At 39.3% G+C, this 27,745-nt stretch overlaps 1 protein-coding gene across 1 annotated transcript in view; it reads right to left on the bottom strand.

Moving 5' to 3' along the window:
* The window catches only part of antxr1c (ANTXR cell adhesion molecule 1c), a 71,233-nt gene that overhangs the window by 40,950 nt on the left and 2,538 nt on the right, over positions 1-27,745 (bottom strand). The window contains exon 2 of the mRNA XM_062054949.1: positions 6,155-6,226. Within this exon, the coding sequence (XP_061910933.1) occupies positions 6,155-6,226 (72 nt within the window). The remainder of the gene's footprint in view (positions 1-6,154; positions 6,227-27,745) is intronic.

Here is a 27,745-nt window from a genome sequence, read left to right as displayed (position 1 = left end):
AATTTTTATAGTCTTTGGTATGACTCGGCTGGCGTTTAAGCTCACGATCTACCGATATCAAGGTGGACACTCTATCCACAAGGCCACTGAGCTGAGCTTAGTATGTCGAATGATAGGACTGGGGACTTATTCTGTTCAATAATGACTCTGTTGTTTTTCCTAATAGCTAACTGTATACTAACTATAAGCCACTAATATAGGGGCAAACATATGAGATGGGAGAATATGTACAGTATGAGCCATGGGTTTTCGTAAAAAGCAATATAATTCAATGTAATACACACATTTGCACGTTACTTACCGTATTTTTCGGACTATAAGTCGCAGTTTTTTTCATAGTTTGGCCGGGGGTGCGACTTATACTCAGGAGCGACTTATGTGTGAAATGATTAACACATTACCATAAAATATCAAATAATACTATTTAGCTCATTCACGTAAGAGACTAGACGTATAAGATTTCATGGGATTTAGCGATTAGGAGTGACAGATTGTTTGGTAAACATATAGCATGTTCTATATGTTATAGTTATTTGAATGACTCTTACCATAATATGTTACATTAACATACCAGGCACGTTCTCAGTTGGTTATTTATGCGTCATATAACGTACACTTATTCAGCATGTTGTTCACTATTCTTTATTTATTTTAAATTGCCTTTCAAATGTCTATTCTTGGTGTTGGGTTTTATCAAATAAATTTCCCCCAAAAATGCGACTTATACTCCAGTGCTACTTATATATGTTTTTTTCCTTCTTGATTTTGCATTTTCGGCCGGTGCGACTTATACTCCGGAGCGACTTATACTCCGAAAAATACGGTATATTAGATTTTTTGTGGTTTACGTCTAACGTTCCTTCTAAGGTGCGCAAAGCAAATCTATGCTGCGCACACCTGCTCAGTGGCCTTGTGGTTAGAGTGTCCGCCCTGAGACTGGAAGGTTGTGAGTTCAAACCCCGGCCGAGTCATACCTAAGACTATACAAATGGGACCCATTGCCTCCCTGCTTGGCACTCAGCATCAAGGGTTGGAATTGGGGGTTAAATCACCAAAATGATTCCCGGGCGCTGCCACCGCTGCTGCTCCCCTCACCTCCCAGGGGGTGAACATGGGGATGGGTCAAATGCAGAGGATAATTTCACCACACCTGTGTGCGTGTGACTATCGTTGGAACTTTATATAAAATCAAATCTGAACTATAAACAAAATAAACAGATAATTTGTTCTGTATGATTTTGCAACACAACTGTGAGTAACAGGTGGTGGCAAGCGGCCACAACAGAGAAAACAATGTTCGTCAACACTGTTAAATTATTACATCTGTAGAGACGCTTTCAAGAGGGCAGGAATTCCATCCATCACTTTATTGAGCAAAATGTTTGTCGGCCGTAACTACAACAAAAACATAGTAAAAACAAAGTTAAAAAAAACTTCTATCTAGCAAAACTGGTCATTGTCTGCCGTACAATCCAGGCTTAAACCAACTGTGGCCTATTGGTTAGAGTGTCTGCCCTGAGATCGGTAGGTTGTGAGTTCAAACCCCAGCCCAGTCATACCAAAGACTATAAAAATGGGACCCATTACCTCCCTTTTGGCACTCAGTATCAAGGGTTGGAATTGGGGGTTAAATCACCAAAATGATTCCGCTGCTGCCCACTGCTCCCCTCACCTCCCAAGGGGTGAACAAGGGGATGGGTCAAATGCAGAGGACAAATTTCACCACACCTCGTGTGTGTGTGTGTGTGTGACAATCATTGGTACTTTAATATTATTACACTATGACTCCCCAAACAGATGTGCTTATTATACTGTCTTTTGTTAAGAATGTTAATTTGTCATATGAATAGTAATCATGGAATGCTGTTACCAGGTTACAGAAATGCTAATAAAAAGATATATTAAGCGGAACTAAATGTGATCTCTGAAAGGAGTACACATTACTTCCAAAACTAGACCCCCACCTAGATATAAAACACTATAGCACACAGCTCATGAGAAACAAGATTATAATTGTTATATTCATATAAGTGGGCCAAATCACTTATATTAGAAAAAAAATGTAATGAAAATGACTGCCGTCATTTTATTATTAAAATAAAACATTTAACTTGTTATTAAGTTGTTACCTTCTGTTTGGCATTTTGACATTTTTTTATTTCAGGGTCAAAAAAGGAAAGGAACTGATTCAGGCATTTTTGTGTATAACATGATTGCTTTCCTTTCATACAAAGACAGACCATTGAGGGCCACAGTCATAAATGATTATTGATACATCATCGTGCTAAGTGTTTTAACATATGCTGGGATGTAGTAGTCCAAGGGACACATTTAGTTTTATTGCACTGCTATTTAAGTTTCTCTTTGGAGATCTTTGTTGTGGGGCTCCAGGAAGTCCAGTGCGGATGAAAGACATGACTTGAGGTTTTAGTTATAAAAAATAATACTTTTTCTACTTTATACTTTGCCTTTCAACTGTTGGAATCTCACAGGAAATATTCCTTTCAGCTTGAAAAATATGGAGCCAAAACACTTCCAGTAAGATTTGGTATTGGGAAAAAGATTGACATTGTAGAAAAAGTTCTATTGGCACGGAAACAAGTTTTGGCAACAAATAAATACAAACGTTGATAAAATACAACAATATTTTTAGTAGATATTTTTTTGTATCACGACATGTTTTCGATGCCAATATTCATATTTATGTACACTTTTATTGCTTTTGTGTGTTTCAGAGGTTTTCATATTCAACTTTTTTTTCCACATTCCCTTCTCTTTTTTACGGTTTCGTTTCTTTTTTTTACCATTTCAAATTAATGGCGGTGTTTTCCGTGCAGGGCTGTTTTACCCAAACTGAGTTTTATTCATCTTGGGCTCGCAGGTAAAACACTGTAGAACAGGGCTATTCAACTACATAATGAAGAGGGCCACAGTTTTAAGAGCCCGAGGTGTGGATGTTTCGTCAGAAAGTGTCTCCGCAGGATATATTACTTCGAGACTGCGTTCACTTAATTGCAAAGTAAACACATCAGCTTTCACACTGCACTGTCAATAAATCCATTATTCCACCCTCGCTACTCGTTTCCAGCGTGTGCAGTTAGTTAACAATATGTTGAGGATCGATGTTACTTCTTTTGAATTATTTTCCTTCCTTAATTTTATTTCTTTGCACTTCTTCCTTCATTTAGGTTTGTTAGACTGAAAATATAAACATAACATTAACATTACAAAAGTATAACGTTCATTGTGTATTTTACATAAATAAAAATAGAAGGTTAAGTGTTAATATGGATATTCACACAATAAACACATAGAAATTACACAACATTCACATGGCGTGGCGAAGTTGGTAGAGTGGCCGTGCCAGCAATCGGACGGTTGCTGGTACTGGGGTTCAATCCCCACCTTCTACCATCCTAGTCACGTCCGTTGTGTCCTTGGGCAAGACACTTCACCCTTGCTCCTGATGGCTGCTGGTTAGCGCCTTGCATGGCAGCTCCCGCCATCAGTGTGTGAATGTGTGTGTGAATGGGTGAATGTGGAAATACTGTCAAAGCGCTTTGAGTACCTTGAAGGTAGAAAAGCGCTATACAACTTTAACCCATTTATCATTTATACTATACATTGTGTGTGACTTATCACAATTAGCGTTGTCGCCCTCTAATGGTCAAATTTAGCACTACATTTGTTAGAGGGTTGATTGTTACTTTCAGGCAAAAAAAACACGACCACGAAAACAAAAGACATCACGAAGTCAGCAATTTCAAAACAAAACAAAATAAATATCTTTATGCACAAATTACATCTACTTACAAATGTTTGACCGAGTTTGGTGATGAGGTTTACACGCTGAGATTTCTACCATTGTTGCTGATTGTCTGCATCAATGTGTCCGTCGCTTAAAAGGTCCGCCAGAAAACAATGACTGGAGCACTTGCTCGGGGCAAAACATTCATATTTTGTTGTCCAGTCGTTGTTAAAAGTCCGATTTTTGCCATTAATTTAGATTCTTTCCCAGGGCTGAATGAGTAGACTTCTTCTACTCACCCTACTGCTGCGTCACTGTGACATATATGTTTCGCTGTTTCCCCTTGTGGGTGGCGGGTTTACTGCATACATGATCACCCCTCTCTGAGCTGCCACCTTACCGTGGTAGAGGAGTTTGCGTGTCCCAATGATCCTAGGAGCTATGTTGTCCGGGGGCTTTATGCCCCCTGGTAGGGTCTCCCAAGACAAACTGGTCCTAGGTGAGGGATCAGACAAAGAGCAGCTCGAAGACTCACTTTGACGTACAGCAAGGGCTCTGGAACCAGTTCTCTTGAGAGGGGCTGGACTCTCTTCCACTCTGGCGTTGCCAGCAGTGAGAGGCGACGGGCTGGGGTGGCAATTCTTGTTGCCCCCCGGCTCAGAGCCTGCATGTTGGAGTTCAACCCGGTGGACGAGAGGGTAGCTTCCCTCCGCCTTCGGGTGGGGGGACGGGTCCTGACTGTGGTTTGCGCTTACGTGCCAAACGGCAGCTCAGAGTACCCACTCTATTTGGATTTACTCGAGGGAGTACTTGAGAGTGCTCCCCCGAGTGATTCCCTCGTTCTACTGGGGGACTTCAACGCTCATGTTGGCAACGACAGTGAAACCTGGAGAGGCGTGATTGGGAAGAATGGCTGCCCGGATCTGAACCCGAGTGGTGTTTTGTTATTGGACTTTTGTGCCCGTCAAAGATTGTCCATAACGAACACCATGTTCAAACATAAGGGTGTCCATATGTGCACTTGGCACCAGGACACCCTAGGCCGCAGTTCCATGATCGACTTTGTAGTTGTGTCATCGGATTTGCGGCCTCATGTTTTGGACACTCGGGTGAAGAGAGGAGCGGAGCTTTCTACCGATCACCACCTGGTCGTGAGTTGACTGCGATGGTGGGGGAGGATGCCGGACAGACCTGGCAGGCCCAAACGCATTGTGAGGGTTTGCTGGGAACGTCTGGAAGAGTCTACTGTCAGAGAGAGTTTCAATTCCCACCTCCGGAAGAACTTTGAACATGTCACGAGGGAGGTGCTGGACATTAAATCCGAGTGGACCATGTGCCGCACCTCTATTGTCGAGGCGGCTGGTGGCTGTGGCCGCAAGGTAGTTGGTGCCTGTCATGGCGGTAATCCTAGAACCCGTTGGTGGACACCGGCGGTGAGGGATGCCGTCAAGCTGAAGAAGGAGTCTTATCGGGTTCTTTTGGCACATAGGACTATTGAGGTAGCGGACAGGTCTTTCTCGGCGCACATGAGTGACGTAGCTCGCCCTAAGCTGACGAAAAGGTCACATACGGGTCGCATTCAGGTCGCCGCACACTGAAGTCACATTTGAAAAGGCCAAATTCCAATCGGATTCAGACTACCTTCTGATGTGGCCTGAATCTTATGCCAAAAGATCTGATTTGAAGCACTTTGGAGCGTTTCGACTGGCAAAAAATCAGATCTGTGTGCAGTAAACAGGTGTGTAGTGCAATGTAAACAACCTCTTAGTGCTGAAATCTACTGCATATATGAAACCAATTTTGTAAGTAACAAAGTTGACCAGAGTGCTTTACCAATTAGGTAAGTCGTCAAAAAGTAATAAAACAAACTATATTACTATATATTACTAAAAATAATATCACTATATTATGTCTTAAAAATTACAAGATTTCTCTCTCTGAGCAGGAAATAAATCTGCCGACAGCAACACACATAGGCCTACTCAAGATAAATGTAAAACACAACTTTTGCTTCACAATTTCATATTTAGAATTTTTTTTTCAACTTGATTTTGACGCCCTCTGTCCTCATTTTCTACGGCGTTTTACCTGCAAGCCCAAGTCTAGTAAAACTACTTCTGGGTAAACTTGTTATAAGCCCCGCCCACAGGCACCCGCCCCCCCCCATGCTAAAACACTGCCATTATTTTGAAACCGAGAAAAAAATAAACAAAACCGTAAAAGGTGAATCCGTAAAAAAAAAGTTGAAAATAAAAACCTGTAAAACACACAAAAACAATAAAAGTGTGTTTGTATTTATTTGTAGCTAAAACTTGTTTTGGTGACAATACAACCTTTTCTACAATGTGAATTTGCTTTAACCAAATCTCACTGGCAGTTTCTTGTCAGCAAAGAAAACGTGCTTACCTTTTGAACTTCTCTGCTAAATTTTCCACAAAGTAGTAGATTTCATCCCAGTGATTCTTCACACTGCCGGACCTGAGACACGAAAACAAAAAAACTTAATTACACATTCAGTCTTTTGTTAGGTCACACCAACTTTACTGGAACAGGCATTTGAAACAAAATGCAACCATTCTTTAAGCATAAAACTCAACCGATAACTACGCAATAAAAATAGCACAATGCTGGTAAAAAGTTCCTTGTTTGTATTATTCGCATGGTTGGAATTAGCTTGTAGCTTTTACTGAATGTCCTGTAGCTGACATTGCTAAGGGGTTAGCGTTCTTTCAAGAGCTATTGTTGGGGTAATTAGATTGAAAAACTGAATTTGTAAAAATGTAATGTTTCATTATTAGAAATATAATTATTATGAGCATTTGTCAACGTATTATAGTTGGACAGCTTTCTGTAGAGCTAGCTAAAATGCTATAATCTTACTAATCATATTTATTTACCGCAGTGTTTCTTAACCAAAGGGCCGGGGCCGCCTGAAAAATATCTGTTTCTCAGTTGTGGTTTGTATGGGTTACAGCGGTACTCAGTTGTGATACACTTTTCCACCACTTGTGGCAGTAAAGACAATATCAGACAATATAGCTAAAGTCATAGAGAAGTTTCTTTAGCGCGAAAATTATGACTAAAATGGTGAAGCTGTATTTTCATTTGCAATTTAATTTTATTCACAGTTTAGTTAAGAAAAAATGTCATTATTAATTAAGTTTATTTAATTTAGCACAACATCATTGTATATTAATGTATTTTACGTCAGTTATTTATGAGCATGCAACATGTTTGGTTAGTACCCCCAATTCCAACCCTTGATGCTGAGTGCCAAGCAGGGAGGTAATGGGTCCCATTTTATAGTCTTTGGTATGACTCGGCCGGGGTTTGAACTCACAACCTACCAATCTCAGGGCGGACACTCTAACCACTAGGCCACTGAGTAAGTCAAAGTTGGTTAGATATAATCTTTAAGTACGAATAAAATCAAGAGTAACATTACTAACTCAGTTTTAACATTTGAGTGGGCCCCTGACACCTCTGTGGTTGAAAAGTTGGCCCCCAAGGTCAAAAAGGTTAAGAGCCACTGAATTAGAGTATGTTGCCATCAATGGTACTTTGTTATGAACATTAATTGAGACTATCATGAACACTCAGAAGAAAAAAGAAAAAGATAATGCAAAATGATTAGTCAGCGCAATTCATTAGTGGCGAGCGTGTGTGATTTGGAACCATGCTCATGCCGTGAATGGGTGCCAGGAGGCTGATATTATAAGAGCCTGTCTCCCAGGAGAAGGCCATAAAACTGGTCTATAAATGAAGAAAGAAGCAACATATGGAGCAAGCCAAGTGTTTGTGTTGGTGTGTGTTGTTTGCTAATTGGTCATAGGACCAACAGTCTAAGCAATACAGAAGGCGTCTTCCGGCACAAATGTGAAGAGTCAGCAGTTAAAAGCAAGATGACACATGGGAAATGAGCTAATGGACTGCGGTTGAAACTGAAGGCCCATTCAAAAGATGACGCCTACTCGGTATACAGTTCAAGGGAGACAGAATGTTATTTTAGGTGCCGAAAGACTGATGTAACAATATTACACAGGAACTTGCTAACGAGTGTTTTGCTGTTTCTATTTATGAAGTGGCAGAAGGTCAACAACACTGTTTTCCCACAGTGCTCAAATTAATTTTTTGTCATCTATCTACCTCTATCTCATTGGTGCATCTATCATGGATGTTCCCTAACTTTAAGTATGTATGAAAGGTCCTGTTACAAGTCTATTGCTTTGATGTTAGTGTAGGTTAGGTAGATCACATTTTCATGATTTATCAGCAACAATTTGAAATCTGCTAGGACCCCTATTGGACTTTAAGGAACAACAACGACCTAAAGTTGGTCTGCACCAACTTATTAGCGATGTAAATTACTTAAATAATTGTAGAGAATGACAGTGGTTTTGCAGCAGCTTCCAGGTCATGGCAGGCTTGAGGTTTGGTGGTTCATAGCTTGTTCCCAAACATCCTAATCGTTTTCTTGTCTTCTGAGTGTAGGTCTTGCCCCAGACCTTAGCAAAGTGTCGGCACCATTGAGGATCTCCGAATAGTTGTTCAGAAATGACAGAAAAATGATTTCCCTGCGCCTATGAATCTACAATTATTTTAACTTTGGACTTGGTTTTTGGACTTTCCCAGAGTATAGGTTGTATCAACTCACGTGGCTTTTGAACAGAAGTAAACAAAGTGGTGGGCCACCAAACCAATATGGCTACTGTGCAGCAAACAGAGTTCGGCGTTCTGAGTACGCAAGGGGCCTAGATCTTACCACTAAAAGCAGATACAAGCAAAAAATATAACTATTCAATGGAATCTATTCCTATGCGTTATTTAAAAAAAATAACTTGTTGAGTGATATCAAGGATTATCCTTTTGTCACATTTCCAGACATGTCGAACTCTCCGGTGCTCCAGACATCATTCTACATAAAAAAACAGATGGAAACTTGGAAAAGCATGGAGGTCTACAACTTCTTTGTGTGTGGCTGGGTCAATGAAATTAGTAGCAAGACTCTCCCGGATAAATATGCAATCATTTTTGCTCGGCTGAGGTCCCATTTTAATGATTTAACTTCATGTCTACATCTGTGTTTGTTGTCTTGGTGTTGTTGCACGCGCCGATACGAGTATGTGTGTTTTTCCCCGTCTTTATAAAAATATAGCTATAGATGTCAACATTTTGTATGTCCAGAAATCTTCCTATACCATTGCTGCTTTTGGTCAAAACGTTTCGCTCACATTTGTTTTATTTTATTTAGACTGACCCATTTGGTGCTTTGCGAAACACTAGTGGCAAAAATGTGTTTTAAGAACTCCGAAACAAGATAAAATCCTAATAATATCAAATGGGCAATATTAAACGTTAAAAGTCTATCAAACATCCATCCATCCATCCATCCATTTTCTACCGCTTATCCCTTTCGGGGTTGCAGGGGGTGCTGGAGCCTATCTCAGCTACAATCGGGCGGAAGGCGGGGTACACCCTGGACAAGTCGCCACCTCATCGCAAACAAACCTTTAATAAAGTGATCACTGCAAACTCATGCATTATTCGACTCTGCTCCCTTGGACTGGAGCGTGTGACACATTTCTCGTCTTCTTTTGTAAAAATATTGCACTTTTTTGCCCTTCTTGATTACCTCTCCAGGATCCCTGATGAAATTTTTTTTAGCCTTTTCGCAATTTGAACGGTTCCAGCAGCCTAAAACAACACAAGCATAGGGCATTTTTCTTCGAGAGAGGCAAAATCCTGCTTAGAACAATATGACAGCAGACTCTCGCTGGCCCACCATTTCAAACCTTGCATAGTTAAAGAGCCGGACGTTTCGTCTGGTGAACACAACCTATTGGTCCATCCAGTGAGTGCTGTCAAACAAAACTTTTAATGCTTCTAAAGGGACACTGTCAGGGCTTAATAGGTCTTGGCCCTGTCAAGTTAGAATCATTCTGGAACATTTAGCACCGCTCACTATAATATTTAGGTGACTAAATAATTTTGTTGCTGCAAAAACTGCAGAACATCCTTTTAAAACCTTTAAAGAAGTTTGGAGGAGGACTTTTAGTGTTAGTATCTTCACTAATGCTTGAACAATACACAAGCCTGCAGCTAGGGGGCAGCAGTGCTCAAACCAATCGACGGCTGCCTGTTCAACCCAGAAGAAGAAGTATAGAGGAACGTTGGTGTACGGAACTGATGGAGGAAGCGATATAGAGAACTTTCTCAGAGGAATGAAAAGAAAAACGGAGGAGGCGTCAGAGGGAAGGAAAATAAATGACGATAATCGGAACAAAAGACTAGCAAATGCGACGAAGCATACAGTACATATGGCTTCACCATGACGGTATTTTAAAAATCAGGTGATTTAATGCAGAATGTTGGTGCCAGCAACTTATCATCAGGTTCTCGATCGTATTTTAATTCAGGGGGTGTGTGAAAAAATATCTGTCCCTTCGGGGGGACAGAAAATACAATGGAACCTTGATTTACGAACCTCTCATTGCACAAACTTTTTGATTTACAAACCACAGAACGAATAAAAATATGCTTTGGTGTGTTAGTGGTATGGTTTTTATGTGTTTTTAGCCATTTTTGCAGCATTTTTCTAGTTTTGCTAGCTGAACAGGAGTTCAAAGAAAGCAATGGAAAAGCGATGTGTAGTTTGAAACAGTCAAGAAGTATCTACAGCGTTGTCAACGCTGCCTTCCTCTCCCTCTCTTCTGCTGCACGCCAAAACAATTAACCGACCAGTAAAGTAGATTTATTTTCTATTCCTAATCATTGTAAGGGCCCTCATGTAACAACAGTTGTGTGGCTTTCCTACTAAAAATGGACATGCGTTCAAATCCAGAACAAGTAAAAACTCTGATGTATTAAAGTGTTCGCACGCACAAATCCAAGCACATTTCTTTGTCACATCGCAATCTCCTTGGAATCGGTGGCAGACGTGTGCATGGCTCGGCACGCCCCCTTAAACATTTGCAAATCTTATTAAAAGTAGCCATGTGCTTGAGCTCGGCAGGGTCTGACCAATCACAAGTCAGCAGGAGGTGCTTTTATCTGGGGTTTCGAGCAAAGACAGAACGACTGCCGGCCTGACATTGCCGTGTGTACGAGAACCGAATGAAAAAAAAAGAAATGGACGAGTCAGGAAGAAGGTGAAGAAGAAGAAATTTGTGCTTGGGGAGATTAGTGCTGCACCTTGTTTGAAAAGATAGTCGCTACAACGATACATACAACTTCAGAATGGGTGGGTAACTCTGATTTCCCCTAGTATAAATATCCTTGGTGTAACTCTCAACAAGCCTGCTTACTTGAACCAGATGAGTTTCATACTTGCCAACCTTGACACCTCAGAATTAGTGAGGCTGGAACCCATTACTCATGTTTACATTTTTAATGGAGAAATCTGTTTTAATATATCCACTTTTTTGATTTACTAACCCTGTTCAAGAACCAGTTAAGTTCGTAAAACGAGGCTCCGCTGTAACTGAGAACCACAAGTCACATGACAGATACAAATAAGCCTAATTGAAATATGTTATCAATGAGTTTTAGAATTACCCCTGCAGACCACACATGCGGAAAATATCTGGTCCCAAATACAAAGAGGGCTTCCACAATAACAAAGACTCCATAAACTCTGGCGTCTGCTTCTGCGCAGAAACAAATGGTGGCCAATGTTCTTGGTCAGCATTTTCTCCCTCTTGTTCTGATACATTTGCTCCCCCACATCAAGACTTTTCCTGTAATGCTGACTGAGCTGAGAAAGAGGACAAGACCTTAGAAGATAAACAATGTTTAACATGCTGCAGCACACATAGAAGGATTAGGATTGTTCCATTACACCAAAAGATACCCCAAAAAAAGCAAATACAAAGTCTTGGGAATGTTTTGTCTTTTTTCTGCAGCAAAAAAGCCACATAAAAATGTCATGTGTGACTATTTATTTGACGCCAGGGTGTGGGTAAAGACTGGTGATTTCACAATGCCTCTTGTTTTGCTTGGATCACTTTGATTGTCTGAGGTGGCTGCCGTCGTGGGACCGAGGCCTAGCTTGCAGTTTTACTCACCTGTTCAAACACCACTGGGGAAAGGACGTGCGCATGACTATTATTTTATCTGGAGTGCACTCGTTTTCAAAAAATCAAATTTAGTGGTCTGGGGTATTCAAAGGTGGGAGTAGAATGTGCAAACTAAGTGATTGAGGCCAAGATCAACTCAAAGTTACATCATCGCCAACCATCAAACTGCAACTTTTCCCCCTCAGAATGAATAATAGGTTTCCTGGGGTGACCCGGGGAATTTCATGTGTGGTCGCCCACAGCTGACAAGTCACTCGAGAGCGAAAGGAACAAAAGCTTTTAGCACCTCTTTTACGAGATGATATCATGCGGAACTGTTACATTATCATGCTTTTTCATGATGCAATAATCATGCCTTTTTTGTTGTTGCTTAACTGCTTGTTTTCACATCTCTGCTTTGTTATTGAACATTATCTTTAATTGTCAACATAACTCCTCTTCTGCAGTTTTCTAACTTGCCCAAGTTTTTTGGCTACTTTTTTTTTGAGTGGGTCTCAGGCCCAGGTCAGTAATGTGTGTGAGTGACAGGAAGAAAAGCTCTGACTCCCATGCAGAGAAGTCGTTTGGCCTGTTGGTTTACCTACTGTCTGCATCTCTAGAGCCCAAACTGTAGATTTTTTCAAGGGAAAAAAAACACGGTCTTGTCAAAAGCATATTTTTTATCGCTCTGCATTTCGGAAACTTTCTACACTGAGGGGTTCCTGAATCGAGGTCCCACTGTAATTGGTTCAATTGTTTACCTCTAAAGTCAAAGACACAATTCGGAAGCATTTAAAAAAGCTTGTAATTCATGTATAGTCATGTACAATATTAAAAACTTTGACCTCCTGTACATATTGCTTGTACTATACTATATTGCCAAAAATATTTGGCCACCCAACCAAATGATCATAATCAGGTGTCCTAATCACTTGGCCCGGCCACAGGTGTATACAATCAAGCACTTAGGCATGGAGACTGTTTCTCCAAACATTTGTGAAAGAATGGGCCGCTCTCAGGAGCGTCATGATTTCCAGCATAGAACTGTCATAGGATGCCACCTGTGCAACAAATCCAGTTGTGAAATTTCCTCGCTCCTGAATATTCCAAAGTCAACTGTCGGCTTTATTATAAGAAAATGGATAAACTGACAGAGAGGGGTCAGCGGATGCTGAAGCGCATAGTGCAAAGAGGTCGCAGACTTTCTGCACAGTCAGTTGCTACAGAGCTCCAAACTTCATGTGACCCTCCAATTAGCCCACGTACAGTATGCAGAGAGCTTCATGGAATGGGTTTCAATGGCCGAGCAGCTGCATCTAAGCCATACATCACCAAGTCCAATGCAAAGCGTGGGATGCAGTGGTGTAAAGCACGTCGCCACTGGACTTTAGAGCAGTGGAGACGCGTTCTCTGGAGGGATGAATCACGCTTTTCCATCTGGTAATCTGATGGACGAGTCTGGGTTTGGAGGTTTCCAGGAGAACGGTACATTTCGGACTGCATTTTGCTGAGTGTGAGCTTTGGTGGAGGAGGAATTATGGTGTGGGGTTGTTTTTCAGGAGTTGGTCTTCACCCGTTAGTTCCAGTGAAATGCTCCAGGATACAAAAACATTGTGGACAATTCCATGCTCCCAACCTTTTGGGAACAGTTTGGAGCGGGCCCCTTCCTCTTCAAACATGACTGTGCACCAGTGCACAAAGCAAGGTCCATAAAGACATGGATGACAGAGTCTGGTGTGGATGAACTTGACTGGCCTGCACAGAGCCCTGACCTGAACCCGACAGAACACCTTTGGGATGAATTAGCACGGAGACTGAGAGCCAGGTCTTCTCGACCAACATCAGTGTGTGAACTCACCAATGCGCTTTTGAAAGAATGGTCGTAAATTCCTATAAACACACTCCGCAACCTTGTGGACAGCCTTCCCAGAAGAGTTGAAGCTGTAATTGCTGCAAAAGGTGGACCGACATCATATTGAACCCTTTGGGTTAGGAATGGGATGGCACTTCAAGTTCATATGTGAGTCAAGGCAGGTGGGCAAATACTTTCGGCAACATAGTGTATTTCTGAATCTTTTATGGCGTTGGTAGCCCGGAACAGATTTGTACTATTCGCCTTACTTCCTATTAAACTATTGATTCAAACTGTTGCCCAAATTAGTGGCTGAACAGTAGTGATGGGTAAATAACTCAGTGAATGTATGGCACACTCACAAGCTGTATTTTTTTAACGAATAGTAGCGCCTAAAGGAATATGAAATGCACAACTCTGCTCTATGAGCCAAATTGTACACAAGAAAAGAAGAACGTTTCTCTTAGCGCTGTGAGATCAAAATAATCCCACACTTCAGAATTTTTCCTATTTCTTAGTTCCACTTCAATCGATGATGGTGACGAAAACTGATCATCATGTCACTCCTCCGATTTTATTTAGTACAAACTGTCACTCGTCAGCCTAAAGAAGCGCTTTCTGATAAAAACAGTTTGGCGCCTTCGCGGTCAACCGTTACAGCAACTGTATTGGTCACATGGTTTTTTTTTAAATTAAAGACATCCTAACTGATCAGCACACAAACAGCTCAAACATGTCTGGTCAGTGCGTTAAAAAGGAAAATGTGCTAGGATCCGCTGCTCGGATCAGTTTGTTCTCATGCAACAGTATACGACTTCTTCGATTCCTGCTAGCTTTCATGCTATATTATTTTTACTTGCTAGCTCCCACGCTAGTCCCTTTGTTTTTGTCTTTTGTGCTATGTACACGTCTTTGTTTTTTCCCCGCTATGATTTATTTGCTTAAATAAATCATTTTCCTACCTGCACGCTGTGTCCGAAGCCGTCTGCATCCCTGGGAGAACACCTCGCACCACGATGCGACCAGGTCGTTACAAATGACTTCAATATCTAGCAAACATAAACTTGTCCGCAAAGGATGTGTCATTTAATTGTTCTTGTTTTGCATTTTACTAGTGCCTGTTATCACTGCCAGTCAATAAAAGTCATGTATTTTAATAAAAACTTTGTAAAATTTTAGTGGTTTCGATCATAATAAATTCAAAGCATATATTTTTAACATGGTTTGTTTGTGGAGCGGGTTGTGCAAAGTAAAAATTTCAGTGCCCGAAATTTAAGTACAGTATAGTTAACTTCCCATGAGCTCATATTGTGTGTTTTAGTGTGGGAACTCTCCTAGTCATGGAGTATTATTCTTATTCTACTGTGGACAAGGTAGATGTCATGTCAACGAGAACCCTCTGATGGGAATACAAATGTCGTACATCATTTTTCCCACACGTTAAAACGTTTTCTTTTAGTGTGAAGGACTTACAGGCAGAAGGGGAGTGAGGTAATGTGAAAAATCTGCAGGCTGTTTTGCCTGCCAGTTAAAGTGTGGCAATGATTTTGCTGAAAACTTCCATCTGAGAGCCAGGTTTGTGTGTGAGTGTGTGTGTGTGTGTGTGTGTGTGTGTGTGTGCGCGTGTGTGTGTGCGTGCGCGCGCGCGCGTGTGTATGTGTGTGTGTAACCCGCTTCTTTCAACACAGCTGCCAAACAAGTCAAAACAGTTCAGGGGTGCAAACAAGTAAGAGACATGCTGATATTGCCGATTGACTATACGCTGATTGCCAGCTAGACATTTAAAGAAATGTCCCAATCCTAACTTTATCCTGCTGAGTAGGGAAGAAACAAACACAGTCAGCCAAATGGTTGTGTTATGGAGACCTAAATGAGGCTGACATACAAAATTGGACACCAAAAAGATGAGATAGCAAGAAAATACACTAAGGCAGATGAATTTACCAACAGTTGATACTTTTGTCTTAAGTTTGCAAACACATTGTCTTCCCTCCCTCATCACAGTAGCAATATAAACAAAGACTCAAATGTTCTGTTATCAATAATTAATAGTCTTAATGCTGTTTAGTAGGGATCTTATTTGGATTTCAGAACTGAAGGTGTGGGGGTGGGAGACCCAGAAAGCTAATCAATGAGCTTGTGGAACAAGTTTCCACATGAGCGGCCGTTTTCCGCCTGGTACTAGTGTTTGACTTGTCTCCATTCAATAGTGTTTATTATTTTTGGATGTTAAAAAGTGTAGGGGACAAAAACTGTTTGTTGAGAAAGTGCAGGGGACATGTCCTCCCACCCCCCCCCTCTCCAGATTACATCCATGCTTAGAACAACTCACGATTCAAGTCGATCCGATTCTTGGGGTGCTGATTCGATTGTAGATTCAAACCAATTCTTGCAACATAGTATTTGCTTTATAATTTATAATAAAACTTTTTCAAAAAGATTACAAAAACTCATCTTGGCTTTCAACGTACACACGCAGAGAGTAAAGGCCTAAAAATGTATTTAAAAAAAATGATTGTTAAACATTTTGAATCGAAACACATTTTCGGATGTGAATCGAATTGTTAGCACCTACGCTATTCAGGACAAACTTTTTAAATTGTGTGCTACACTTTAGTCCAGACCAACTGGTTAAAGACTGACCAACCATCAAAATATGCCTCTGGTGCTTCTAAAATGTTAGATCAGAATTTTTGGACGGATGTACTCTTCATGGTTTAACTCATTGGTGTCCAAACTTTTTCCACGAGCGCTACATATTGAAAAATGAAAGAATGTGAGTGGCCACTTTGATACATTTTTGTAGAGATGCTAAAACCAATTCAATGTACATCACTCTATGCTTAACTATTTGTACTCCCCCTTGTTTTCTTGAATTAATCTAAATGTAATTCTGACATCTTGTTTTGGTAATGATTGGTTAGTAATTAGTTTGTACTTTCCCTTCTTATACTGCTTACATCCAATCAACTCAATACGTCCTCCAAAGTCCTGGTCAATGTTTAGATAAAGAGTTATTTGATTTATTTGAATGATCACTTCTATTTTTTTTTTCAATAATCTTTGTATGTTGTGACTAGGGATGTCTGATAATGGCTTTTTGCCGATATCCGATATTGTCCAACTCTTAATTACCGATACCGATATCAACCGATACCAATATCAACCGATACTGCTATATATACAGTCGTGGAATTAACACATTATTATGCCTAATTTTGACAACCAGGTATGGTGAAGATAAGGTCCTTTTTTAAAAAATTAATAAAATAAAATAAGATAAATAAATTAAAAACATTTTCTTGAATAAAAAAGAAAGTAAAACAATATAAAAACAGTTACATAGAAACTAGTAATTAATGAAAATTAGTAAAATTAACTGTTAAAGGTTAGTACTATTAATGGACCAGCAGCACGCACAATCATGTGTGCTTACGGACTGTATCCCTTGCAGACTGTATTGTTATATATTGATATATAATGCAGGAACCAGAATATTAATAACAGACATAAACAACCCTTTTGTGTGAATGAGTGTAAATGGGGGAGGGAGGTTTTTTGGGTTGGTGTACTAATTGTAAGTGTATCTTGTGTTTTTTATGTTGATTTAATACAAAATAAAATAAAATAAATAAAAACCGATACCGATAATAAAAAAAACCTTACCGATAATTTCCGATATTACATTTTAAGCATTTATCGGCCGATAATATCGGCAGGCCGATATCATCGGACATCTATAGTTGTGACTAGTGTTTTTTTGAGTGGAATAATGCCATTTCTTGGGCGCAACTTGACATAAATGATATCACATTGTTTTTACTCTTTAAAATGGAAATCTAGCTCAACGGCGCCTCTGCTGGTGGCAGCAAAGTAGTGCACTCTATAATGCCTCAGTTGCTCAGGACATGACTAATCCAAAATTAATTCAGGGAAAATGATCTAATTACGGCCATCGTCACTTATTGTCGACTGCTTCTAAAATTCTGTATTTCCAGCGAGGCGTTTTAGAGCTCAATTGATGTCAAGCCTGTGACAATAAGATGTCGGAAAAGGCAGATGACAGCATGTGGGAAAAAGCTCGGTTGGTCGACAAGCTTCGAGGCGTGAGAATGAAGCCCAAAGCCGCAAAGTGTGCAAAATGGAAAAATAAAAATTCAAAAATCCCTACAGCGACCAAGACGGCTGTCTACCATTCCAGCTGGGCTTATCCAGACCACCCCGGCCATGTAGCCAATGATGGTGCCACAGTTTAAATAACTGGGCACAAAGAATTGTTTGTTTAAAACCACTAACCTTTTTTTACAGTACGGCCATTGCTGCAGCCCCGGTCTTTACTGCACAACTGCTGAGCTAATGCGGCACATCTACACTGAACTGAAAGGAAATCTTGGGAGCAAAATCATATCAAAAACCTCCTGTTTTCTCTTTCCGTGGCTTTAAAATATGCATGATCCTGAGTGGAAGTAATACAAACATTAGTTGTGAGATACTCCATTATAGCATGTGCAATAATACTAATGTTACTAGTGCATCTTCCTGTCTCAACTTGTTATATTCCTTTTCTTTAGCATTTATTTGATTTGGATAACTATTTTTTACAACACCAACTCCTATCTTATCCTAACTTATCTTATATTTCCACGTTTCACATTCCAACATGATCATTTTTGATAAATAAGTCAATGTGTTTACCTGTTAGCGTACCAACTTTAGCATTTCCTTCCAAGCAATGCTATGCTAAGCACAGTTGAAATTAATTTAATTAATCTTAAAACTATTGCTTTTACAAAACTGGAACAATACTTTTATTACCTCATATTATTTGATATTTGGTTTTATTATCCTCTGAGCAAAAGCAAAGTATTGCTAAATGCAGTCAACTTAAAGAGGTCTCATTGTATTATCTTCTTAGCATTTAGCGGCAGCGAAACAATGCTGAGTGTAGGTAAGTTATTTTGATTCACTACTTGTATTAACAAATACTCTCATTTTCCATCCATCCATTTTCTACCGTTTGTCCCGTTCAGGGTTTCATTTATAATTTTAGCTTTTTAGCAGGCTTAAATGAGTATTCAACTCCAAGCGATGCTATGCTAGGTTAATGCTAGCCTCAACCAATTAATAGGCTTGTGTAACTACAAGATATTTGTTTACACTTTGGATATAACTCTTAATTACGCTAGTTGAGCATCTCAATTTCAGCAAAGCTTTCTCTGAAGAATATAATTTATAGTCTGATTAAGCAATTCTCTGATCCAGCGTTGGTCTGAAACAGCTCTGGCACGTTCCCTTCATGGTGTCATCCTTCTCAGTTCGCTATTAAATGCCTTTACAGAAGACTTTATGACCTTATGTGGAGCGTTTACTAGCGTGTACAGAGGCGTAGCACTAAATTCTGGGCCCCCATACACAATAGCCCTGAAGGGCCCCCTACTCCATCCTAAGCCTTGCCTTTAAAACCAAGTGACATCTCTGTTTCTAACTTTAATCGAGAATCCTTCAATGCACCACAGTTATGTACAATGAGATGCAAAAGTGAAACTTGAACATAACTTGTCTTTCTTTTACTTTTCTTCTATCACCTCATCCGTGTTCCAAAATATTGGTGCTGTGTGTGAATGGTCAAAGGTGAGCTTTTGATGCCCGTGTTGAGGGAAATGTATGCTAGGTTTGCCTATTTCCAGGTAGAATAAACCAGTGTTTTTCAACCTTTTTTGAGCCAAGGCACATTTTTTGCGTTGAAAAAATCCGGAGGCACATCACCAGCAGAAATCATTAAAAAACAAAAGTCAGTTGACAGTAAAAAGTTGTCATCGCAATTGTTTGATATGACTTTAAACCATAACCAACCATGCATCACTATAGCTCTTGTCTCAAAGTAGGTGTACTGTCACGACCTGTCACATCACGCCCTGACTTATTTTGAGTTTTTTGCTGTTTTCCTGCGTGTAGTGTTTTAGTTCTTGTCTTGCGCTCCTCTTTTGTTGGCTTTTTCTCTTTTTTTGTTTTTTCCTGTAGCAGTTTCATGTCTTCCTTTGAGCGATATTTCCTGCATCTACTTTGTTTTAGCAATCAACAATATTTCAGTTGTTTTTATCCTTCTTTGTGGGGGCATTGTTGATTTTCATGTCATGTTCGGATGTACATTGTGGACGCCGTCTTTGCTCCACAGTAAGTCTTTGCTGTCGTCCAGCATTCTGTTTTTGTTTACTTTGTAGCCAGTTCAGTTTTAGTTTCGTTCTGCATAGCCTTCCCTAAGTGCCAATGCCTTTTCTTAGAGGCACTCACCTTTTGTTTATTTTTGGTTTAAGCATTAGACACCTTTTTACCTGCACGCTGCCTCCCCTTGTTACCGACATCTACAAAGCAATTAGCAGATATGGAAGATTATTACACGGTTACTCTCCTGAGCTCGAAACAGCATTGGCACTCAACAACAACACATTATTTGCAGACTATAATTACTGGTTTGCAAAAAATATTTTCAACCCAAATAGGTGAAATTAGATAATCTCCCACGGCACACCAGACTGTATCTCACAGTGGTTGAAAAACACTGGAATAAACTATTCATCATTTTTAGACATTGGTAATTTGATTCAAACCTTATTGTTGAGCTTTCACGGAAATATGTCTTTAACTTTAACATTTATGAAATTGTTGTTTTATAATTGACATATTTAAATGACAGAAGAAAAAATCGTCAGATGCGTACTTTATACCAACTTCCCATTAGACGGAACACTCAAGCCAACAGTTTTTTTTTTATCATTAAGCACTGCAAAACTACATTAAATAAAATAGAAGGTTTGCGTCATAGACATACTTTGTTGTCCAATCAAGTTGATTGTGTTCACACTGTAGCAGCTAGTATGCAACAGTGGGTCTTAACAAGAACAGCTGCAGTGGTTAGAGGCTAGAACATCTTTCAACAATTGGTTTCAATGCACATGGAAACATTTTATGGTTACATTACTCCATGCTATATAAATCATGAATCCTATGTACTTCATACTCCACCCATCACACTATGACCAAGTTGAAGATGTATGAAGTCATTAGTTTTCCTTACAGCAAATTAAATGGTAGATTACTGGCTCTTTTGGCCTCAATGCCAGTGGAATGTGACAGCTTTCGCCTTGAATTCATACATTTACTGTATCCAGGTATGCTTTAAAATGTAATAGGTTCTTTCTTGTCCCAAATGGTGTATTTTTTGCATAAACCTGCTAAATAATTTATTAACTTTTGCCCACTTTAAGCTTGTTGAAGGTATCAAAGCTTCTCTAGTTGTGTTAAGCTTTACAATATAAACAAACATGAGACAATTGGTGGTAGGAGGAGTACATGCTGCCACATTCTGACACCTCAGACTGAGCCATAAAAGAGCTTTGCACATCAGAGACAAAATATACCTTAACAATTATTTACCATGCTGAATAATGTTGTTCATGGTTCCCCCTAATGGACTTAAATGCAAGTTCTTCTTCCAGGACGCAAAGAACATCCAATGTACATCTTAAATCATTTGTTTTGGGTGGATTTCTTTTTAATTTTTATTATGGATTTTGGATTTACAATGCCAATCCTTATCAACATCTACAAAACCCAAAACCAGTGAAGTTGGCATGTTGTGTAAATCGTAAATAAAAACAGAATACAATGATTTGCAAATATTTTTAACCTATATTCAATTGAATACTATGCAAAGACAAGATACTTAATGTTCAAACTGGTAAAATGTGTTATTTTTTGCAAATGTTAGCTCATTTAGAATTCGATGCCTGCAACATGTTTCAAGAAAGCTGGCACAAGTGGCAAAAAAGACTGAGAAAGTTGAGGAATGCTCATCAAACACTTATTTGGAACATCCCACAGGTGAACAGGCTAATTGGGAACAGGTTGGTGCCATGATTGGGTATAAAAGCTACCATGAAATGCTTAGCCATTCCAAACAAGGATGGGGCGAGGGTCACCACTTTGTGAAAAAATGCGTGAGCAAACTGTCGAACAGTTTAACAACATTTCTCAACGAGCTATTGCAAGGAATTTAGGGATTTTACCATCTACAATTCGTAATATCATCAAAAAGTTCAGAGAATCTGGAGAAATCGCTGCACGTAAGCAGCAAGGCCGAAAACCAACATTGAATGCCCATGACCTTCGATCCCCCAGGCTGTACAGCATCAAAAACCGACATCAGTATCACCACATGGCCTCAGGAACACTTCAGAAAACCACTGTCAGTAACTACAGTTTGTCGCTACATCTGTAAGTGCAAGTTAAAACTTTACTATGCAAAGCGAAAGCCATTTATCAACAACACCCAGAAACGCCGCCGTCTTGGCTGGGCCCGAGCTCATCTAAGACGGACTGATGCAAAGTGGAAAAGTGTTTTGTGGTCTGACTAGTCCACATTTTTTTGGGAAATTGTGGATGTCGTGTTCTCTGGACCCAAGAGGAAAAGAACCATCTGGACTGTTATAGGCGCAAAGTTTAAAAGCCAGCATCTGTGATGGTATGGGGGTGTATTAGTGCCCAAGACATGGGTAACTTACACATCTGTGAAGGCGCCATTAATGCTGAAAGGTACATACAGGTTTTGGAGCAACATATGTTGCCATCCAAGCAACATTTTTTCAAGGACGCCCCTGCTTATTTCAGCAAGACAATGCCAAGCCACATTCTGCACGTGTTACAACAGTGTGGCTTTGTAGTAAAAGAGTGCGGGTACTAGACTGGCCTGCCTGTAGTCCACACCTGTCTCCCATTGAAAATGTGTGGCGCTATATGAAGCGTAAAATACCACAACGGAGACCCCGGACTGTTGAACAACTTAAGCTGTACATCAAGCAAGAATGGGAAATAATTCCACCTATAAAGCTTAAAAATTTTTCCCAAATGTTTACTGAGTGTTGTTAAAAGGAAAGGCCATGTAACAGAGTGGTAAAAATGCCCCTGTGCCAACTTTTTTGCAATGTGTTGCTACCATGAAATTCTAAGTTGATGATTATTAAAAAAAAATAAAAAAAAGTTTCTCAGTTTGAACATAAATATCTTGTCTTTGCAGTGTATTCAATTGAACATAAGTTGAAAATGATTTGCAAATCATTGTATTCTGTTTTTATTTACGATTTACACAATGTGCCAACTTCACTGGTTTTGGGTTTTGTAATTAGTGATCTTAAGTGAGTGTGGCTATTAGTGTCTTTTTAGCAGCATTAAATTAACACCAATTGGAGCAAAGTGATAGTCAAAACGATACAACTTTTTTACTTTGGATATGATAGCTAAATTGGAGCCTTGAGTATTGGGCGATACCGATATTTACCCAATACCCCGCGACCCTGAAAGGGACAAGCGGTATAAAATGGATGGATGGACGATATCAGCACAAATATAAGTCCTGTACTTACTTTTACTATTTTGCAATGTTGGTTTTATCAATTTAAATTACTCAATGGTAGGTATTGTTACAGACACAGCCTAGGACAGCTGTTTTGGGGTCCTGGGTGAACTCTGACCTGACCAATAGAGCGGGAAAATTAGAGAGGAAGTTGGTGGCATTAGAGAAGTAGTGTGTGTGTGTAGCAGTGGAGTGGGAAGTAGTTGCTGTGAAAGTTCCCGGTGCCTGAAACTGCCGTGTTTTCAACCAAAGGAAAATAAAATAAAACTGAACAAAGCCGCGGGCCAAAGTTGAACAAATTAACCTTTTAGTAGGGACCCAAACAAGTTTTGCCTTGAATATTGAACAAGCAAGGCTTATATAACTTTATAGTGACATGCAAAATCGAGTTTAAAATAATAATAATAATAATTACAAAATATCAATGGCAAATCAAATATAATTTAAATAAAAATTGAATGCCTCTTTTCTATTTGCAGCCTTCTGAGGTAAATATCAACATTAACTTTTTCCACAGGCTAATACATTTGAAAATATAATAACAATGAATAAACCAACCATTCAGGACTTTAAACTGCTCAGTTTGCAACACACTGATCTAATCTGATGCCCAAGCCAGATACCTGGCATCTTTCCGTGGATGCTAGTTCATTAATGTTGGGGCTCAGGCTTTGAGCTGAGGCAACCTTCATTATCCAACGAAGGAGTTCATCAGTCATTATATCTCGTAGTCCACTCGTACCACAGTCTTGGGGGCGTGCCTTAAAGACACTGCCTTTAATGTCCTCTACACAAGCTGTCGTCACGTCCGCTTTTCATCCATTCTAACAACGTGCCGGCCCAGTAACAAAATTTGTGCGGCTTCTGTACGCACACACATGTGAATGCAACGCATAGTTGATCTACAGCGATACAGGTTACACTGAGGGTGGCCGTATAAACAACTTTAACACTGTTACAAATGTACGCCACACTGAGAATCCACACCAAACAAGAATGACAAACACATTTCGGGAGAACATCTGCACCGTAACACAACATAAACACAACAGAACAAATACCCAGAATCCTTTGCAGCAGTAACTCTTCCGGGACGCCACAAAGTACACAGTAGATTTAGAAGTCTTTTAGAGGTATTTCTGAAAGTTCCTAAATAGTCGGTTTTTAGAAGTGTACCTAAGTACAAGTTATTTGGGTGTGTCAGCACATTGCTATAGTCTGGAAGAAGAAGTTCAACATTGTTGCCATCAGATGAAAGGAAATTGTTTAGGATATTTAGGAATCACTCCGGATCCACCAAAGTTAAGCCTGCCATGAACTGGAAACTGCTAGAACACTACTGTACTTGTACTGTCCACCATGATGCCAGTTTTTTATCGCAATGGACTGAGAGGGTAAGACCAAGAAAGACGCCCCAGCTGTGAGAATGTGTCCAGTGATCACATGGATAAGACAGATGGCTTCTATACAAAAGTTGTATGATCAGACGAGGAATAGATTGAGCTATTTGACCACAATGACAGAGACATATGTTTGGAGTCAAGGTGAGGTGAGCTAAACAGTTGAAACTCGGACACAATTGGGTATTCCAAAACAACAGTGCATCGATACAGTGACTTTAGTAGGCTGAATGAACAACCTCAATGAACTTGCGGAAAACCAACAAATTAAAATCAGCTCTACCAATCCTGCCAAGAAGACTGGGAAAATATCTGGACAGAATTAGGCCAAAAGCTTGCTGGTGACTACAAAAACAGTGGGGTTAAGGTAAAACCAAACATTACTTGGGTCCTATGTCCTCAATTTAAGAGTGTTTTAAGATAAGAGCTGTCTCTCGGCTAATTGTTATGCTTTAAGTTGCAAGCAAACATTTGAGTTACAAGCATCCTCGCCATTAGTTGGTGTAGCAAATGTCACAGTGAACCATGTCAAAACATCTGGTCTTATTTGCTAGCACTAGATTAAAGCTAGAGATCAACATAACTTTGTTTTTCCAACCATGGGAAAGAAGAAAGTGAGTGGGAAGGACAGTGCTGAGAAGAAGAAGCGGATGATATTTGTTGAATTAAAGATAGAAATAAACAAAAACATGACGAGGTGGTGACTTGTCCAGGGTGTGCCCCGCCTTCCGCCCGAATGCAGCTGAGATTGGCTACAGCACCCCCGCGACCCCAAAAGGGACAAGCTGTAGAAAATGGATGGATGGATGGATGCCTGAGCGTGTCGTGCATTTTGAGTGTATCATTGCTAGTCTGCACCATACTGAAGCAGAATGAGTCATAACACCAGTAAAACCTGATCAAATTAATTTCAATTAAACCAATTAGCTTGTTCGTTAAGATACTATTGTATTACACCCTGTTTAATTTTGACCTTGTATACATTAAGAATGAATTCAAACTCGTCTGCAACCAATTCTTGCTTTTAAAAATTGAGATGTACTATGTCTAATCAATTCATAAAAGAAAAATAATGGATTGTATGAATCACTAAATGCCTACAATTGATTACACATTATTTCTCCTGATGTGTACGCTATGTAAACTTTCGACCAGAACTGTACATCTTGTTTTAAATTTATGGATTTATTTGAAACCAGCTGTGTCAGTTTGCCCGACTGAATTCCACAATACGTTTTGGTAGCTCAGAAAACCGTAAATGTGCTCAGCATTTTCTGTTCCATATGAATACAACCTGGTTAATGCTGTGTAGGCTAAAAAAAAGCAGCGCAGACCGAAGGAAAGGGGCTGAGCATAGCTGTAGGAAGATTACTAATGAGCTTCCTCCTGTTTGAAGTTGACAAGTCTTGTCAAAGTCTTCTTTAGAGCGGCCATTGAAGTTGGCACCACAGCCAACAATAGCGGCGACTTACAGTATAATCACATTATTGTCAGCATGTGTCTGTGTTTAGGGAACAAAGGCAGTCAACAATGGCCTCCACATCTGGACAGCAGTCACATGTTTTGGATTTAATTCTAGTCTTGTGTGGAGCTCGTCAAACATAAATCCATGTGATTTGAAGATTCCTGATGAAGCCATCGACCCGACGCCCTGAGACAATAGATCCCTTTTTAAATGTCATCTATCCAGTCATTTGTTCTACAAGTTTTTGTATTTCCAGTAGTGTTTTACCTCTTGGATGGATTGAGATTGGGATACAAAGACGGCAGAGTAGATGAGCAGATAGATGGATAAATAAATAGATTGGTAGTCAAATGGATTGACTGATAGTTGGATGGACACAGAGATGGATTAACACAAAGATACAACAAAGGAAGGATGGATGAACAGATGAGCGATAAATGGACAGACGATTGGAAGAATGGACTGATCTTTGTATGAATGGACACATGGATGGACAAATGGCTAGAATGAAGGATGGGTAGTTTTATGGAGATACTATTGAACGGTTGGATGAGTGGGCAGATGGTTACGGTTTGGATTTATTTCAAACATGCATCTACAGTTACAATATAGTTCATCACTTATTACCAGTTTCTCATTACAACATGTCCAAAAAGGAGTAGGAAAAAGCACACCTCATATTACCCGTTATCTACCCCTTTTCCATTCCATAACAATTTCCAACACATTTGTTTACTTCCTGAAATGTGTAACACATACAAATCTAATAAATAAATATGTGTATAATTTTTTTTTTTTTTTCATGTATTCATTTATTTCATGCAGGCAACGACACAGAAAAAGTACAAGGTATACAACATATAATAATATTAATTAATATAATGGAAAAGGGAATGTACAATATGTAACCATGATGATCCAGTTTTGCCTGAAAAGGGAGTGGTAAGAAGATAACTTATTAACTATAATATATTATATTATTATATATTATATACTTATTACTAACTTACTGCCACACTACACTGAGCGTGAATAAGTTATAAATTGTGATTAATATATTGAGGTAAATAAGATTATCTCCATTTTCAATAAGGTTTCAGATGTTTATCAGGATTATTATTCCTTGTACTTTGTAAACACTCTGGGTTTGAACAGTTTCTTAAAGTGGCAAATTAGTACTTTGTTTTATTTATTTGCTTAATCCATTCCATAATGTGGGTTTTAAGTGTTGTACGTTTCTACAATTGTTTTAAGTTGAATTTTATATTTCTCCTCTTTTGTTGAGAAAAAATGGTTATAGTTTGCTTTGTGAATAACTTAAGCTGTTGCCCCAAATCCTTGAATTTCAATATTGTTGATTACAAAAATAAAGGGTTGGAATGTTCTCTATGACCATCATTGTGTTTTGTCCTAACTGACCTCTTTTGTAACACGGTTAGCAAATGAAGTGTACTTTGTAGTTATTCCTACATATTTCTACACAATAACTTAGTTATGGTAATACCAGTGAGCAGGAGAGAATATGGAGTGATTTTTGGTCCATTTTTCTTTATTTATTATTGATGTATGTCTTGCCACCCTATGTTGTATATTTTTTTTGAATGAGATTTCGAGTTCATTTTATTATCTATTACAGTAATACATCCAAAAATGTATTTATTTAACCCTTTGAACATATACTCCATCTATTTCTATTTCTCTTTGACTTTCTTTAATGCTGTTACCGAAAAGCATTATTTTAGTTTTACTTAAATTTAAGGATAGTCTGTTTTTATCAAACCATCTCTTTATTTTGTTCATTTCTTCTGTTATTATTT

This window comes from Entelurus aequoreus, linkage group LG08 (genome assembly GCF_033978785.1).
Source record: "Entelurus aequoreus isolate RoL-2023_Sb linkage group LG08, RoL_Eaeq_v1.1, whole genome shotgun sequence".
Taxonomy (NCBI): domain Eukaryota; kingdom Metazoa; phylum Chordata; class Actinopteri; order Syngnathiformes; family Syngnathidae; genus Entelurus; species Entelurus aequoreus.
Note: the sequence above shows the minus strand (reverse complement) of the source record. Positions and strands in the feature narration are given on the sequence as shown.